We start from the raw sequence: 16,652 nt of genomic DNA on the forward strand, positions 1-16,652 counted from the left end.
AAACAGGGTTCTGTCATGGTGTTTGAAGAAGGACAAAATATGACCTTTGAACTGGTCATTGCATGATGAGGACATCAGCATATGTCTTCTGCGTACATCCTCTTCTGATTGCTTTACAGATTTTGGTGCTAGGTCAAAAAAATTGGATGAATATTGCTGTACTGCTGTTCCTGACAGATCACTTCTGCCTCCAAAGAAAAAAGACTTCCCAATTTCTTATGTAATTTATAGAATGGTTGAGTAGTTTCTGAATGGGACATTAAATAAAAAAATAAAGAGTACGCTTACAAAACAAAAGTTTGTTTGTTTGTTGTAATAAAATATAATCCTTGTTTAGAGCAAGCAGGCCTTTTCAGCAAGAATTATACTTCTTATTGGACCTTTCTTCCAACAATGGTCTTCAGTATTACCCAAGCTATATATCACATCACATATAATGCCACAAAAAATAATGAGAGACATTTAAATTGATACAAGAATCTCAGATGAAGTTTGGAATATGTGAGCTGCCTCTACATGGGTTGAGTGCAGAGCATGAGAACAATTTATATATTTATATATACCACCTATGTTAATATTGGGACTTGATGGTCTTAGAGATCTTTGCCAATCCAGATGAGTCTATGATGTCACCGACTATCAGTCTGTGACATCACCTGTCAGTGGATTGTGACTGTGTGGCCCTCACTGCTCATAGTGGGGTGCCAGCAGAGCCTGGCTCAGTCTGGCTTGTTCCTGGACGGTGCTGAGCAGCTCTGCGAGGCCTGGAGGTCAAGCAAGGTTTTGGCTGTGCTGTGCTGGGTCGTGCCTGGGGCTGCTCGCAGCATCTCAGTGCCTGACCCCACAGTATTGCTTCTGTTTCCCTGGCCCTGCCTAGTTCAGGCAGCTGGGACCCTACTGAGCGCACCCGCAGCAGCAGAGGTGAGTGGTGCAGGGACACCTGGGTCCCTCAGGGCAGGGACATTCACATTGTTAATTAAGTTCATGCTTGAACCTCATTCTGAGCTGCAGCTGACAAACACTGAAACTGCCTTTTGCTCAGTGTCCTGTGTTGTGCCTGAAAGCCCAGATGACTGGGAGGCAAGAGCAGACCTGCCAGCTGGGGAAGGGTCTGGGGAACAAATCTTGTGAAGAGCATCAGAAAGAATTGGAGTTATTTAGCCTAGAGAAAAGGGAGTCAGAGGAGACCCTAGTGCTCTCTACAATCGCCTCAGAGGAGGTAGGAAGGAAGTTGGGATTGGCCTGCTCTCCCAAGAAATGAATGACAAGATGAAATGGTGTCATACTGCACTGGGAGATGCTTGGGTTGGATATTAGGAAAAATATATTTACTAAAATGGTTGTGAAGTGTTGGAACAGTCTGCCCAGGGAAGAGGCTGAGTCCCCACCCCTGAAGGACATGTACATGTGGTCTTTAGGAACACGGTTTACTGATAGATTTGGCAGTGCTATGTTAAAATATGGACTTGATGGTCTTAGAGGTCTTTGCCAATCCAGATGAGTCTATGATGTCACCGATTATCAGTCTATGACATCACCTGTCAGTGGATTGTGACTGTGTGGCCCTCACTGCTCATAGTGGGGTGCCAGCAGAGCCTGGCTCAGTCTGGCTCGTTCCTGGACCGTGCTGAGCAGCTCTGCGAGGCTTGGAGGTCGAGCAAGGTTTTGGCTGTGCTGTGCTGGGTCGTGCCTGGGGCTGTTTGCAGCATCTCAGTGCCTGACCCCACAGTATTGCTTCTGTTTCCTCGGCCCTGCCTAGTGCAGGCAGCTGGGACCCTACTGAGCGCACCCGCAGCAGCGGAGGTGAGTGGTGCGGGGACACCTGGGTCCCTCAGGGCAGCTGTGGGGAGTCTGGCCCTGTGGCAGCAGGGAGCATGAGATGGCCCAGTCATGGGCTTGGGAGGGCTTCCTGCTGAGGGGCTGTGGAGGACTTTCACATCCTGGGACAGTGAGTGACTGTGACCTCTCTTCCTCTTGCAGGGCGAGACACCACCGCTGCAGCTGCGTTGAAGGAGAACAACTCATCATCTTCGGTTCTCCCATCCCCTGCAGCAAGAAGACCATGGCTGCAGAAGATGCATGGACATGTCCTGTCTGCCGCGATGTGCGACAGGACATCGCCTATGTGATTCCATGTAATCACATGTTCTGCACTGGCTGCATCCTGCAGTGGGCGATGTTGAGAAACAGCTGCCCACTGTGCAGGACAGTCATGCAGACCATTCGGGTCTCTGTGCCGGGAGGCAATCTGTACGTAGAGTGCATTGTCTCCCCACCCGCGCTGCCCATGCCTGTCAGCATTGACACCATCACTGCCACTGGCCCTGACAGTGCTGAGGCATCTCTTTCACCCCCTCCACCACCATCCCCTGAGCTGATTGCTCCAGAGCCAGAGAGGGTGGGTGGCCTCCTAGCGGAGGAATGGGCAGCACTTTTCACGGTCAGACGAGACATCCTTGACCCAGTGCTGCCCTGGCTTGAGCAGCAGTTGTCACACATCCATGTGCTGTGCCAGTGGCAAATCAACTGGCTAAAGAACATGATCGTGTCACACCTGTGCCAGGTGGGGCTGGACAGGGACGCCCTGGCACAGCGCTTACAGGGCATGCTGGGACCCATAGCGATGCCATTCACTGAGATCATCATTGAAATCATCCAGAGACTGTGCATCCAGGAGGCCCGGAGACTGCTGGGCCTCGAAGACTCCAGCACTGCCCAGGAGCAGCAGGGCAGCCCTGAAGACCCCGGCGCTGCCCAGTCGCAGGAGGACGGCCCCGCGGCCGCTTCCGACCCTGCTGCCTCCTCGCAAGATACCGCCGCCCCCAGCGCAGAGGAGCTTCCCGGCACGTCCAGCGGGGCCCTCAGCGAGGTTGCAGGCGAGCTCCCCGCCGCACCCAGCCCCCGGGAGCGGGAGCAGCCCAGCGAGGAGCCGAGTCCCGAGGCAGCCGGTCCCTCCGAGCAGCACTACAACCGCGGCCCTTCCACTCGCGGCCGGGGCAGGAAGCGCTCGGCTAGGAGGCCCAGGCGCCCCACCAAAAGGAGGGCCGGGAGCGCCCAGCGCGATCCTCCGCCCAGCAAGAGGCGGCGCCCCCGGCGCCTCTAGCGGTGTCACACACGTTTTCAATAAAATTAAAAGTGATTGTTCCACATGAAGTCTCGTTCCTACTCAAAACAGAGCTGGTGCTGTTATGTGCATGTTGCTGTTTCCCAGAGGTGCTTAAAGAAAGGGAAAATGGGATCCTTGGGGACACATTTTAGTGGTAGGCCTGATAAGGGAAGGTGAACAGTGGGAGCTGATGATCACAAAGATCTTTTCCAACCCAGATGAGTACATGATTCTATGATTCTGTGAATAGCTAGCTATTCAGCAGTAGATATATAATAATGTACTTATCTTGGGTGGACCTTGCATGCTACTCTTGTTTTCTTGGATGAATTCTATGGGGTGACTGATTTGACAGCAGTTACACAGCAAATGGACTCTGAGTTACAAGAAACCTGCAAGGACCATTGAGTCTGACTGCTAACTTTGCACAGGACTACTTAAAATACAAACAGTATTTCTGAGAGCACTGTCCAAACGCTTCTCAAACCTCAGCAGCTCAGGCCATGCCCACCGCCCTGTGCATCCCTTTCCATACCCACCGCCCTCTGGTGCAGACCCCTTCCCTGACCCCCAGCTGCCCCTCCCCTGACGCAGCTCCATGCCGTTCCCTCGGGCCCTGTCGTTGTCACACAGAGCAGAGCTCAGCACTGCCTTCTGCTCTCTGTGAGAAGCTGCAACCACGAGGGCTCTCCTCAGCTCTTCTGCTCTGCGCTGAGTGCGCCCAGAGGCTTCAGCTCAGGTTTGTTTCATCCCAGATTTCTCTTTAGTTAGATTTGGTAAGGCTGGTGTTTGCCCAGCCCTCTAACTCATCAGGATCTCTCTGCAAGCCCTCTCACCGCCCTTAAGGGATTCAACAGATCCAGCTAATTTTATAACGTGCAAAATTATTTAGTATGCATTCAAGTCCTGCATCCAGATCATTTATAAAAAATTGAACAGTATTGGCCCTGAAATAGAGTCCTGTGGAACTTCCTTAGTGACTGATTGTTAGCCTGAGGGAGCCCTGTTTAACATAACTCTGAGCCTGATCCATCAGCCGACTGTTCACTTATTATATTGCGTACCTGACTAGCTGTATACTGGACATTCTGTCCAGAAGAATACTGTGATAACCAGCATTGAAAACCCTGCTGAAATTTAGAAATTTGAGTCGCTGGCTTCACTTGATCAACTAAGTGGATAACTGTCATAAAAGAAAGTTACTTTAGTTAAGGAGGACTTTATCCTTGTGAATCCACGTTGGCTATTACTAATGACTGTATTGTCTTTTTCTAGTAAGTGTTAATGGCAAATTTCTGAGTTGGTTTTGTCTACTATATGGTATAGGGAGGAAACAAAGATCTTGTGCCACAAGTATACATACAATCTACCATGAGGTAATCATTATTTCATGATCCCAATGACTATTTTAAGTGCATTTACACCTTCAGTAAGAAACAAGTATCATTTCATATATTTTATATCTTTCCTATATTTTTTACAAAACGCAAATTCAGTAAGGACTGTAAAATAAAGATTAGCAGAGCGGTGGTTGAGCTATAAGCCTCAGCACTGCCTTTCTCCTAAAAACATACTTCAATGAATAACCCTTTTCCTAGGGTGTCAGACACAAACTCTCAGGTAATGTTTAGTTTTTGACAGGCTCATGTGGAAACCACAGTCAATTTCTGATGATCAGGAAGTCTAGTGAGGTTCATTACTGTTGGTATTTAGATACAAAACAACATTCCTAAATAATTCAGCCAAACAAAGAACCAACTGGATCATAATGTCAAGAGTTCTTCTGTTGACAAAGAAAGTCAATGATGCTGCAGATTTTCTGACACTTAGTGTGTTGATTGACATGATACTGTTGTTATTTTTCCACCATATATTTTGAATTCTCTGGGAAACATAAAAGAGTATGCAAATATTCTCCTTCATGCTTTACAGGATATAGCATTTATCCTCCTAATGCTCCAGCCAAAATCAGCACCTGGATGAAGAGCAGCTGGCTAAAGCTGAACCCAGGGAAATTAATGCTAGATTGAAAAGGGAAGCTCTTAGAACTTGCCTCTTCAATTCATAATACCTACCCCCAATCCCTTAAAATCCTAGTTATCATTTCTCCCCATTATCAAAGATTTGGCTCTTTTACAGAGCTTTTCAATATATGTAGCAGCACTTCCTACTTCACTTTTTCTAGGGTCCTATAAAATACACTATGAATAGAATTGCCCAGTTTCCTTAAGGAGTATTTTCTCTGAGCATATGCATACATATCTCAGTGTACATATATATACATTGGTGACCATGACATCTTCCATTAACATTAATGAAACTTATTTACATTGAAAAGAAAACATCCTTTTTTTGTTTATTGGCGTCTAAACTGTCACTGTCCCGTATGTCCAATTTCCCCTTCCAGATTATCACTTGTATTACCACTGTTTTAACTTAGATCACATCTTCCTGTTCTTAAGTTCTTTTTTGCTTCATTAAATCCCAAACAGTTTACTGATTCAGTTCCCTTTCATACAGTGACAATTTCATACCTCAGCTTAAAATCATGCAGCTCTGATAAGGAAGACCAGGTACTTGGCCTTTCTCTTTAGTCTTTTCAGGGACATAAGTTATGTGAGGTAACTTCCCTTGTCTCTCCTCGATACTGTGGTCAGCCTCACAGCTTTTCATACTACCGTAAAACAGTTTTACCACCTGGACAATAATAACCCTGCAGTTCAGTCTAGCAATGGTGACATAACAGCCAATAATGGCTGTTCATGTCTATCTTGATTAACTAGTAGAAAGCTCACAATCAGTGCAGTTTCTGGGCGTTTAGTAGTAATAGAAGCGTACCTCAAAGGCCTTTTTTTTACTTAGTGTTTCTCCATCTATCTTGAAGAATTTCTGTTCCTTCTATTTGTTCTCTTTAGCATAATTTTAAAAAGTACAACTAGCAAGTCATTAACAATTGTAAAAATACTAGGTGTGTTAATGAAGCTATTTTCCTTATGTGCCTGAGAAAACTTAAACATTATATTGCTCTTTGTACCACTATGTAGAAAGCACAAACATGGAGATAAGGGATCCCAGGTAAAAAACTCCTAGACTGGACACAACTTTGTGACTTTGTGATAAATCTTAATTTCCAACTACTAAAATGAATGCCATAATAGTTGCCTGCTTTTTAATGAACACAATAATTGGAAGTTAAGAATGAAACAGGGATTTAGCACAGGAACAAAGTTACACCGTGAGAGCTGTAGAGCAAAAGTGGGTACAAGGACCTGTAATAGGATCTTTCTATTTGCTCTTTCTCTAGATTTTCTGTAGAAATTGATCTGTATTGATGCAACAATAATTTGTCACAGCAGAGGACCAATAATGTGGAACTCCTGAAGTTGGAGTCTGAGCTACACACCAGAGACCAGCTTAATATGTACTAATTGTAATTTGTATTTGTGGATTGATTGCTCTCACTGATGGCAGTGTTTTTAGATGTTCTCCTGAAACACGTTATTCTGCTCATTTCCAGTGAAAAGAAATACAGTCTGTGACTCCAAGACCACAAAGCAAACCCAAGTGCAGAAAGAGGGGATGATTAGCCTCATAAGTATACTCCTGATGCAAACTAAAATGCTAATCTAGATATAAGACTGTCCAGAGAAGTTTTTGAATACTTAATCTTGGCATTAATCAAAACTTGATTGGACAAGTCTCTGATCGATGTGATCTAAGTTGGCTCTGATTTGAGAAGAGGTTTGGACCAGATGACCTCCAGAGATCCCTTTGAATCTGAATTATTCTATGATTTTGCATATCCTTGATAGCTGAAAGATAGTACTACCATGTCATAACCAGCTTTTATTCATTCAGCTATGCAAATATTCAGTTTTTTTTAATTCAAATTTGTTAAAAATTGTTCTCATTTTCCACACAGACACCACTGAGAAAAAGTGGAAAGGATCTTCAGCTCCAGCTCAGTTAAGAAAACTGATAAAAGCTCTTTTAAGCAACTGGACCAATTAATTCAAATATACAATTGGAGATATTTAGTATAGTGTGGAGATAAAATTGTGAGCAGCAAAAAGAGCTTGAAGATGGAACCAGAAGTAGAGAACAGAGCATTACTTACTCTTCAGTAAGTAATTTTAACTTCAAAGAAGTTAAAATTTCTTATGATTTTGCATCATAGTAAAAGTGGCTAGCTATGAGCTTCACTACTTTGTAGAAGTCCAAGAAAATCATACTGTAATTTCAGGCAATGAAGAAAATGACTCAGTATTTGTTTGTATATGTTTGTATAAACCTGCAAGTATAGGTGTGGCTGCATGTATGAGATAAGGGAGTGCATTTTCATTATAAATCCTTTGTTCTTCCTATGAGAGAAAACAGAAATTACTAAACCATGGCGTCATACTGTAGGATAAAGTGAAACGCAGCAATCTGAGTCAGTAATTATGGATCTGTTTGACATCAGAGAACAGACAGCCAACCATGCAGACCAGAGAGCTTGTTCTGACCTTCCACTTTTTGGACCCCAGGGAGGCAGGTTTTTTTTCTTTCTATTTTTTTCTTTCAACCATTGATTTCTTCTTTTATTTATTTATTTACTTCCCCCCCCCCCCAGACAGATACATATCACAACTACCGGTAATTGTCCATGATTCCCTGTATCATATTCCCTAGGGAGCCCTCTGTAAGAGAAAACAAATGATTTTGACTTTTGAGGTGTAGATTTGCCCTTAAATTATCTCTTTTATCATCTTAGACTACAGCATCAATAACAGAAAATCAAAAGGTAGAGGTGAAAAAAAGCTCGAAAATACCTTGCATCATATGAAGCTAGGAAGAACAAATTCGTCTCTTAGGTATCCATTAGGAATTTCACTTGGCAACATTTTTTATATTTCATTTCCACAGTGCTGAAGGAAATGTATAAGCAATAAAACTGATGAAAAAAATTTGTTGTATATCTCATTCTAGTTCACATTTTCAGATCTCCTTGGTGAACTCAAAGTACTGTCACCAGTCTAGAAACTATCTCCTTTTCTCCTGCCCTGTCCTTTCTTTGTTCCGTGACCCATTCTCAGAAGCAGCTTAGCTAAAGATGATCTATTGAAGGAAGAAGTCAAAAGCAGGATGTAGGAGTTAGCACAAGTATCCAGTTCTTCTCACTTGATACATTGATGTGTTTACAGTCAAATAGGACTGGAAATGGCAAGCAACCTTGTGCAGAGATAATTTTTACTTCAAGAAAAGGCTGAACGGCTTGGTTCTGTCCTAGAAAGAAGAGTAGGAGTTGTGGAATGGGAAAAGAGCAGTGCCAAAAATTAGATAGCACTCAGTGTGTTGCCCACCTGAGGTCTCAAGTTATAAGGCAGTGAGAAATGCTACTTTCTGCTTCTGCATAAGACAATTATCCTGTGTGTCCTGGGACATAACTAGTGGGGAATTTCTGTCTGAACAGGAAACATACAAAGGAGCAGCAAGAGTGATTAAAAGCAAGTAATCTTCCTTCTTGTCAATCTATTCATCATTTTCCCATGTGCCATTTTGAGTAGTGGCAGAAAGACCATGGAACGTGGAAACAATGGCAAGAGTAAAGTGGATTCATCATCCCTTTGGAAAAATACAAGTGGAAAAACTACTTGTTATCTTATATCCCACAGAAATGCCTGGCTGCTCAGGTCAAGATTCTCTAAACACACACTTTAAACACTAACTCTATGATCCACAGAATGGATCTTCCCTTTGGTGTGTTCATTCTGAGGTTTCCCTGGTAGATTGTTGAAAGAAATAAACCTCACTCTTAAGAAATATTAACTACCAAGGGGAAATAGCTTAGAAATATTTTTGGTCAGTGCTAACATGGATAAATGGAGGAGAAAAGTTGAAGAGTGCATGAAGAGGACAGGTTCAACAAGTTTCATAGTTTGTTGCAGGAGGAAAAACAAAGGAAAAGGGCTGCTAGCATAGCTCTGTTGCTCTTTTATCTTTCTCTCCTTTTCTTCTATTATTTAATTAATGACAAATTGTGCAGATCACAAACAATTTCTCCCTCTTAACTGCCAACATTTTTATTTTTATTTTAAATATTCATAAATGAATTCAATGCTCACGTATGTGGGATATGAATAACATTAGCTAGAGCCAGACAAAGCTTAGGCAGGCATTGTGCAAGATTTTCCACATGGCTCTGCCAGAGCAACTAAATATTTATCTTTAATACTCCTACTTACATTCGAAGCACAAGTTTCCTTTGTTTTGCATATATCACAAAAGCTGCATTGGTCTTAAAAATGTTTAAAACAACAATAATTAACTGACATGCTAATACCATACTTGAGGCCACGCCAACAGAGGCCAATGGATATTTGCTTAGTGATGGGAGAATGCTGGGGGCCAGGCCAAGTTACTTGGTGGGGCAGAGACACCACCATGATGGTGCCATGATAGATCAGGGGACAATGGCAGGATGAGCTGGACTAGCCTGCATGCGACTTACAGGCTGTGGGTTGGACATGATTGCTCTGAAGTCTGAGAGTAAACCAAGGATCAGAGACCAGTATCATCAACAATATTTAGTCTTTGCAATAGGAAAGATTTGAGCCTTAAGTCAGCTACAAAGACATACAGTGGGAATTGGAATCAAATGGCTGGTAATGAGAGGGAAAAAGGATGAAACAAGAAAGAGAGTGAAAGAAAATCATAATGAAACTAAAATAACTTTGCATTCAATAAGAATCTATCTGCCTCACACTTGGCAACTATTTATATATTTCCTTGCATTTGTTTAATTTATTAATGATTAAAAAAGAAAGGTAGGAAGTATACAGTATTGTACAGGCTTCATAGCCAAGTCAGTCTTTGTACAACTAAAGTAAATGCATCAAGCCCTGAACAGTGTCCAAATCAAAAGCTGAACACCTGGCTCTCATTTCTTATCAGCTTATAACTGAAAGCAAAGTCTTGAGTTTTACTGCTAAAAATTTTGTGACTTGTCCCAGCAGGTCATAACAACTGTGCCCCATCCTGACCAGCCTTACAGCACCTGAGGTAAGAAGCACACAGAAAAGGTCCGTATAACAGGACTTCTTCTCCTAGGTGTCTCCCCCTCCTGGCTACTAAGCTCAGTGCCAACATTTTAAACAATGAAAAAATAAACATAAAGTGGAAAATATGACAGCAACAAAACTGCTGAGCTGCTTCCATCCACCCACACACACATAGTGATAAAACCAAAATATGACAGAAATATTTACTCTTGGCAGGGCAATGCAGCTTTCTCATCCTGAAGTACCACAGTCCCACAAAGCATTTTCCCTGTTAGTGTTACTCTCCCACTGCCCCTTTGAGCTTCCCCATAAATCATAGTACTGAGGTGCCACCATTTCTTTGTGTGGTATGATGCTGGCTGTTCCCAGGCAGATACCAGCTACTGGCAGGGATAAGGGGGCAGATCACAGTCTGGATCTGTAGCTCTGCAGGAAATAAGCAGAGTTGAACTGCAAAAATTCCTATTCTCTGGGAATATAACGTGATGGAAAAATCTTTTTTTTTTTTCTTTTCTTTTTTTTTCCCCCTAAAAAAATTAAAGAAGCCCAAATGAAACTCGGCACCGACTGCAGTATTTCAGAAGAGGATGGAGCATCCCAGGCTGCCCACAGACCCAGTGTCTCCTCCAAGGCTCTCTGCCATACAACTGGGTGCTTGGCAGTGCCCTGAAAGCCTCTCTCATCTGCAGCAGGCTCTGGGAAGTGCTGGGAGCCCTGAGGCGAGCTGGGTCTCCTGGGGCTGCCAGGCAAGCTGTTGGGGAGGTGGGTGAACTGGCAGCAGTCCTGCCTGGTTGCTGTCAGCAAAATCTGCATCTTTCCAGAGAACATTTGAATTTCATCAAAACAGCACTTTCCAGCTCAATAATTTTTCTACCTTGAAATTTCTCTCTTTTAGTGTCATTATCACTGTTGGTTCCTCTTCCTTGTAACTGGTCAGCTTTGCCTTTCCTTCGATGTTTCCATCCTCTTATTGAGGCACATTCTGCAGGAAGGACAACAAGGAAGTATGCACAGCTACATGCCATACCAAAGGGAAGATCTTTCCTCCTTCTCCCCCCCAACAAGTCATCCTGCTCAAGCACTGAATTTAAACCCTGAATAAGCATATACATACAAACAGTCAAACAAAAAGTTAGAGGAAAATGGGTTAAGGTGTCTGAATACTCCTAGATAAATTTTATCACAATTTTTTCTCAACATAGATATTACTACTCTTGTTAAGCATTCTGTGCCATAAGGCTGACCACAGCCACGATAATCATTCTCAGTGTTAGCAACAGTATGTTTATATAAATATAGATCTGTAAGTATGTAAATTCATATAAATATATCAGAAAACAGGGAAAACTACTGATGTGTGATTTGAAAGGTAGAAAAAATATTTTTTTCAATGCAGTTGAATTGAAGTAATGTAAAAAATATGTTACTTGGAATAAAAAAGAACATTCATACAAAGAAGTAAGTGATAGCTCCTTATTACTTGAATACTGACTCACTTATAAAGAGACATCATTCATTTGTGGCATTCCCTGCTACAGGATATTATTGTGGCACATATTGATTTCTAAGGGATTCTTTCTACAAAGAGAATCATTGGAATAAAAGTACAAATAGTGATATTCATGCTTATGTCAAACTGACTACCTCTTGAATTAATGAATACATTTCAGATCCTTATAGAAAAAGAGGAAGACAGTTGGGGAGATAGGAAATTCCGAATTCCATACCTCTGGTATTAACACTGACTCCTTCCACAGCCTTTGGCAAGATACTTGAATTTTGTCTGTCATGGAAATAATGTTTAACTATCGCTTTTGGCTCCTCTAATGATTAATTTTCTTAATGCTTTTAAGGTGCTTTGATAATGAAATCTAAAGACATAAACATCCACTGAGTTACAACAAGTTTAGATTTTATTGCCTTCCAAAGCATTAGGTACTGACCACCACTGGGACACAGAAAATTGTATATCTTTTTTAGAGAAGTCACAGAATGCTAATCTACGGAGCAGTTTTCAGGTCCCCTCCTTCCTCAGTATTTGCTTACAGTTAACTTTCATTATAGGACCTCTTGCAATAACAATACACATATAGCTCTTGAAATTATTAGTGTGACAGAATATGATGCAGATGTAGTTATACCACAAAAAATTACCTTCAGCAGTGACAAATTATACTGTGTGAGAACACGTATAAAATTTAAAGACATGTTTTTGCCCATTAAAGATTTAATGCAATCTTGAAGTTTGATCATATTGCAAACCTAGCTTTACATCTCCATTTACCATTTAATAATAAATTCCCCTCTAAATTGGTCAAATCTTAACAAAAATTAACACAGATTCCCAATCAGGACGAAAGAAGTTGTTTGGTCAGATCCTAATGTCACTGGAGCCACTCTTCCTCCCCATCCTGTGTGCTGGTATCATCAGAACCTGTGCCTATAGTTCAAGTTGTGAGGCAGTCAGGGAGTAGAAGAGACTGGTCGATTGTAGTTGGTGTAGTTAGATCTTTCGGCTTTCGTAATTAATGGCTACCCTCTGAACTAGGCTTGGCAATAAGAAAGAGAGGAAAACTCAGGATAGAGTGGGCCATAATCCACTTTATTCTACACTCCCACACTGATCTGTTCACAGTTTTCCTCTGTATTTTATTACTTTTCTAGACTGTTTCATCACAGCACGGACACTGAGTTTATCTCTCGTGTGAGATTATCTTGTTATAGACAATCTGGTTATTGAATGTCCTCGACAAAGAACAATCTTGTTAATAGCTTGCCTGCTCGAAGACGTGTCACTTCAAATCCATCTTGTATCTGGATCTCAGCTACGTATAAATACCCTCATCTGCAGCCCCCCTTCCTCAGACTGATGATAGGTGTTCTGCTTTGGAGTCAAATGTCTCACAAAAGACTTACTCAGCTAGTGGAATTTATTTCACATAAAAACAGTTATACAGAAATTTTATCTAAATGATCATCATCTTTCTTTCTATAAACCTTATAGTTGCCATTTTTGCAGTTTTCCTTGAACACTGTAATCCATTAAACTTTGACTGAAGTGAAAACATGGATCGAAAATATTTCCTACAGATCCACATGCAGAGAAAATCATGTGCATGTGTCTTCTCTAAAGCATTATCTGACATGGGGAAGCTTGTGTACGTAGCTCAAATTCCATGAAAACTTCAGGTGTATGCTATTCATTCTGCATTCCCAGGCATAGAGGGGAAAACAATATGATTTATAAATACCCTCTGCCTCTTAGTGCTCAGAACACCAAAAATCAGTGTGGGATGTTAGGGAGTTTTAGTGTCTGTGCATGATCCTGTATGATTCTGAGACTGTTCCTCAACATTTCTGATGAGACAAAAACATCCCCAGTATTACCAGGAGCTCCTAAGCTGAGTAATACCCCAATGATTCTCTGTCAGATAGCTTTTTGATTGGGAATTCTCTTTGCGGGTTCTTTCTCATGAAGAAACAATGAATGATCATGTCTTTCATCAGAAGTTACATAAAATACAAGTAATAATTTGACCTATTAATAATAAATGACACAGAGATTTTTTTTTTCTCTCTTTTTTTTTCTTTTTTCTTTTTCTTTCCCCATGTTATGGCAGTGGGAGATATATTGAACAGGAAAATAAAATATATCATTTGTAATAGATATGATTATGAATCCTACATTTTGATTCAAAGATTTTTAAACTTTTTGGAAAGGTCTCATATTTAACTTCAGTGATTCCTGTGAACAGTTCACTTCATGTCTTACAGAGTGCATCATGAGTGGAGGGAAGAGGCAGGAGATGTAATTTGAAGACAAGACAGCCTTGTGTTTGAGAATGTGACTTACAGTCATTGGCACACCGTCAAGAGGAGGTCCTGGCACACAGCAGAGGTAACAAATACATCCTCTAAAGAAAAAGAGTATCAGCTGCTGCACAATGCACAAACCTCTGCAGAGAGACAGATGGAGGTAAGTGCAATAGCCAAGTAGAGGAAAAGGCAAGGAAAAGTTATATTGAAGAGTTACAAGCAAGGAACATGGCTGAATGGCTTTGTTGAGACCAAGCAGAGCAGTTGAACAGTGCAGGCAACCTTGTTCAAGGTGAGATTAAATGGCTATTACAAAAGAAAAAAAAAAAAAAGATTGAAAATTATTCTGCATAAAACGAGAGTGACAGCAAATAAGCAGTTGGCTTTTCAAGGGCCAATATAAATAAAATCTGATCTATTTAAAAAAAAAAAACAACTTTTGCCTTGGTAACTGTGCCTATTTTCTTGAGTAGGCAAATGACAAGTATTTTAAATATTAATTTATATATGCCTGCAAGTTCTCTTAAAGGTACAGCCTTAAGCCAATAGATACAAATTTATCCTAGATAGAAATACTTCTCGTTCTATGCTGATCCTATGTTTTCTTCCAGCCTGAATTCTGAAAGAGACCTTCTAAACTCTTCTGAAGCAATGTTTAAGCCACCACTGCTACAAGTGAATAGCTTGGTCTGTTGTGAATAAAACCTTTTTCAGAAGCAGTATCTGTTGCATTTTGAGTATGATACATAAATTCAGCACTCTTGCCTTTCAACATGCTTTTCAATAGGGCTAACTAGATGGTGTTTCTTTATGCTGAGATGTCATCAATAGATCACAGTATGGACAGTGAATAAATGATTGAAGGGGTACGAAACCAAGCATTGATGTTTAGTATTTTCCAAAGCAGGCCTTTGAGTACACTGTCCTTGAGTTAACATGTATCTCATATCCCCATAAAATAGAAATATGAAAGATAGCAATTCCCACTCTATCTACCATGGTATCACCTACTAGAATGGGAATAGATAAGTGAGATGTGGATACACCAGTATGTAGTTCAATAAGCACTTTAAACTGGTATAAACTGAGACCACTGTGAAAATAAAAAGCTTCTCCTCTGACCCTGTCTCTAGCTGACCTGCAATCTACTTCCTTTGGCCAGTTTTGTGGACATTTGTGACCACTGCTGAACATGACCAGGGAGGTGTTCTGCGTGAAAATGAAGCAAATAATGAATAGCATTGTGACTGACAACTATTGTTTTTGCTATTACTGCTGCATTATTGATATTTTTAATAATAACTAGTGTGATTCACGTCATTTTTGCAATTCTATTCTCTCCAGGAATCCAGAATATTCCATGGAAAAATCCACACTGTGAAGACTCACAAATAAGGATCAACAGGAGGACAGGGCTGCTTTCTGTGATAACCTAAACTGCCTCAAGAGGTTCATGAATCTGTTGCCTCATGTGGCATCCAGTGAAAGTATGACTCCTTCCATCTTCTCAGAATTAAATTCTAAACATGGAATTCTGTAATGAACATCAGAACATCAGAGGAAATAAAACACCCCCCCTCTGAATATATGTTTGTCAAATAGGATTTTGGCTGCGCTATTCAGTAATTATCAAGTAACTCTTAGTCTTATTCTGAGGACTGGTAAATAAGGGATTTATTGACATATATAGTTTTTCATTTGTTGAAAAAATGTAGCAGGAGAATGTCTGCAGCTGTCTGAGAAAGCATTAGGATTAAGAAGGAAGACAGGTCATTCATGATTACTTAGCATAGCTTAGCCAAATAGATGCAAAAAATAAGTATAATATACTCACTGCAATGCAGTGGATTGCCAACTTCTATTTCTTCTGAGAGTCTATCATTTATTGTTTCATAGATTTTTAAACAAAGTACTGTGATTTACCGAATATCAACTGAAAATATGCTAACAAAACTCTTTATAAAATCTGGTCTAATCATTACTTCAGACTACAGTAGATTTTTTTTGACACTAACATCTTATTGGTGTTTTGGTACTTTTATTTTTGATTTTGATCTTGACTTGGAATAATGCATAGAAAGCCTCATATGTATGGAGAAATAGTAATATATAAAGAACAAAATAATGTAACGAAGCATTTCCAATTAGTTACTTTCTTTAAAAAAATATTTATTTTAGTAAAATATTAAGTCAGTCTGAACTCTGTCTAGGTCCATGTGCATGCTAACTGCTACTGAAAAAGGGATTTTGTAAATGACATCTTACTCAAGAAATCTGCCCTTAGACTTACAATAAATTAGCTGTGCTTTTCTGCACTTTTTACTGCAAGAGAGAGCATGTTAACATTCTCTCTTGTGCTATAATCAATAAACTAATTAGCTGGATCTGGGACCATTAATATGATTATACGCCCACCAGCTATGTAACTTGACTTTCAGATTTCCTTTGCAACACTGACAGCTAAAAAAATATTTGTTTTGTTTACAAAGTACCTACTTGAAGAGAAGTCACTGAGATGCAGCAAACATGAAATGTCATGATATCTTTATAGTCACTTTTCAGAATATATTTTGTGTTGTACAAAAGATCCCTATTTGCCATATTGCATCCACATCATATTAATCAGCTGAGCAAGTTCCATTATGTCTTCCCTTCCGTATTTCAAGCACCTTAGCAATACAGAACAGATT

At 40.7% G+C, this 16,652-nt stretch overlaps 1 protein-coding gene and 1 long non-coding RNA gene across 3 annotated transcripts; both read left to right on the forward strand.

The window, feature by feature from the left end:
* Window positions 1-689: 689 nt before the first annotated feature.
* LOC116240973 (uncharacterized) lies at window positions 690-3,314 on the forward strand. Of its 2 annotated transcripts, none has more exons than XM_090132078.1 (2): window positions 690-921; window positions 1,981-3,314. In XM_090132078.1, the coding sequence occupies exon 2, from the start codon at window positions 2,063-2,065 to the stop codon at window positions 3,101-3,103; it is 1,041 nt and encodes a 346-aa protein (XP_089988204.1). In that variant the 5' UTR covers window positions 690-921; window positions 1,981-2,062; the 3' UTR covers window positions 3,104-3,314. The 2 variants fall into 2 exon arrangements, with proteins under 2 accessions (XP_089988204.1, XP_089988205.1); XM_090132079.1 differs by lacking the exon at window positions 690-921 and adding an exon at window positions 930-1,803.
* A 3,302-nt stretch (window positions 3,315-6,616) lies between these two features.
* On the forward strand, window positions 6,617-15,532 carry LOC149912769 (uncharacterized). Its single transcript, XR_016462075.1, has 4 exons — window positions 6,617-7,229; window positions 10,102-10,147; window positions 13,921-14,122; window positions 15,307-15,532. It is a non-coding gene; the product is annotated as an uncharacterized LOC149912769 (long non-coding RNA).
* The last annotated feature ends 1,120 nt before the right edge of the window (window positions 15,533-16,652 follow it).

This window comes from Phasianus colchicus, chromosome Z (assembly GCF_987193195.1).
Source record: "Phasianus colchicus chromosome Z, bPhaCol1.hap1.1, whole genome shotgun sequence".
Lineage (NCBI taxonomy): Eukaryota > Metazoa > Chordata > Aves > Galliformes > Phasianidae > Phasianus > Phasianus colchicus.

What these genes read in the sequence shown, in the direction of transcription:
- LOC116240973 (XM_090132078.1), top strand. Translation starts at nt 2,063, where the DNA reads ATGGCTGCAGAAGATGCATGGACATGTCCTGTCTGCCGCGATGTGCGA.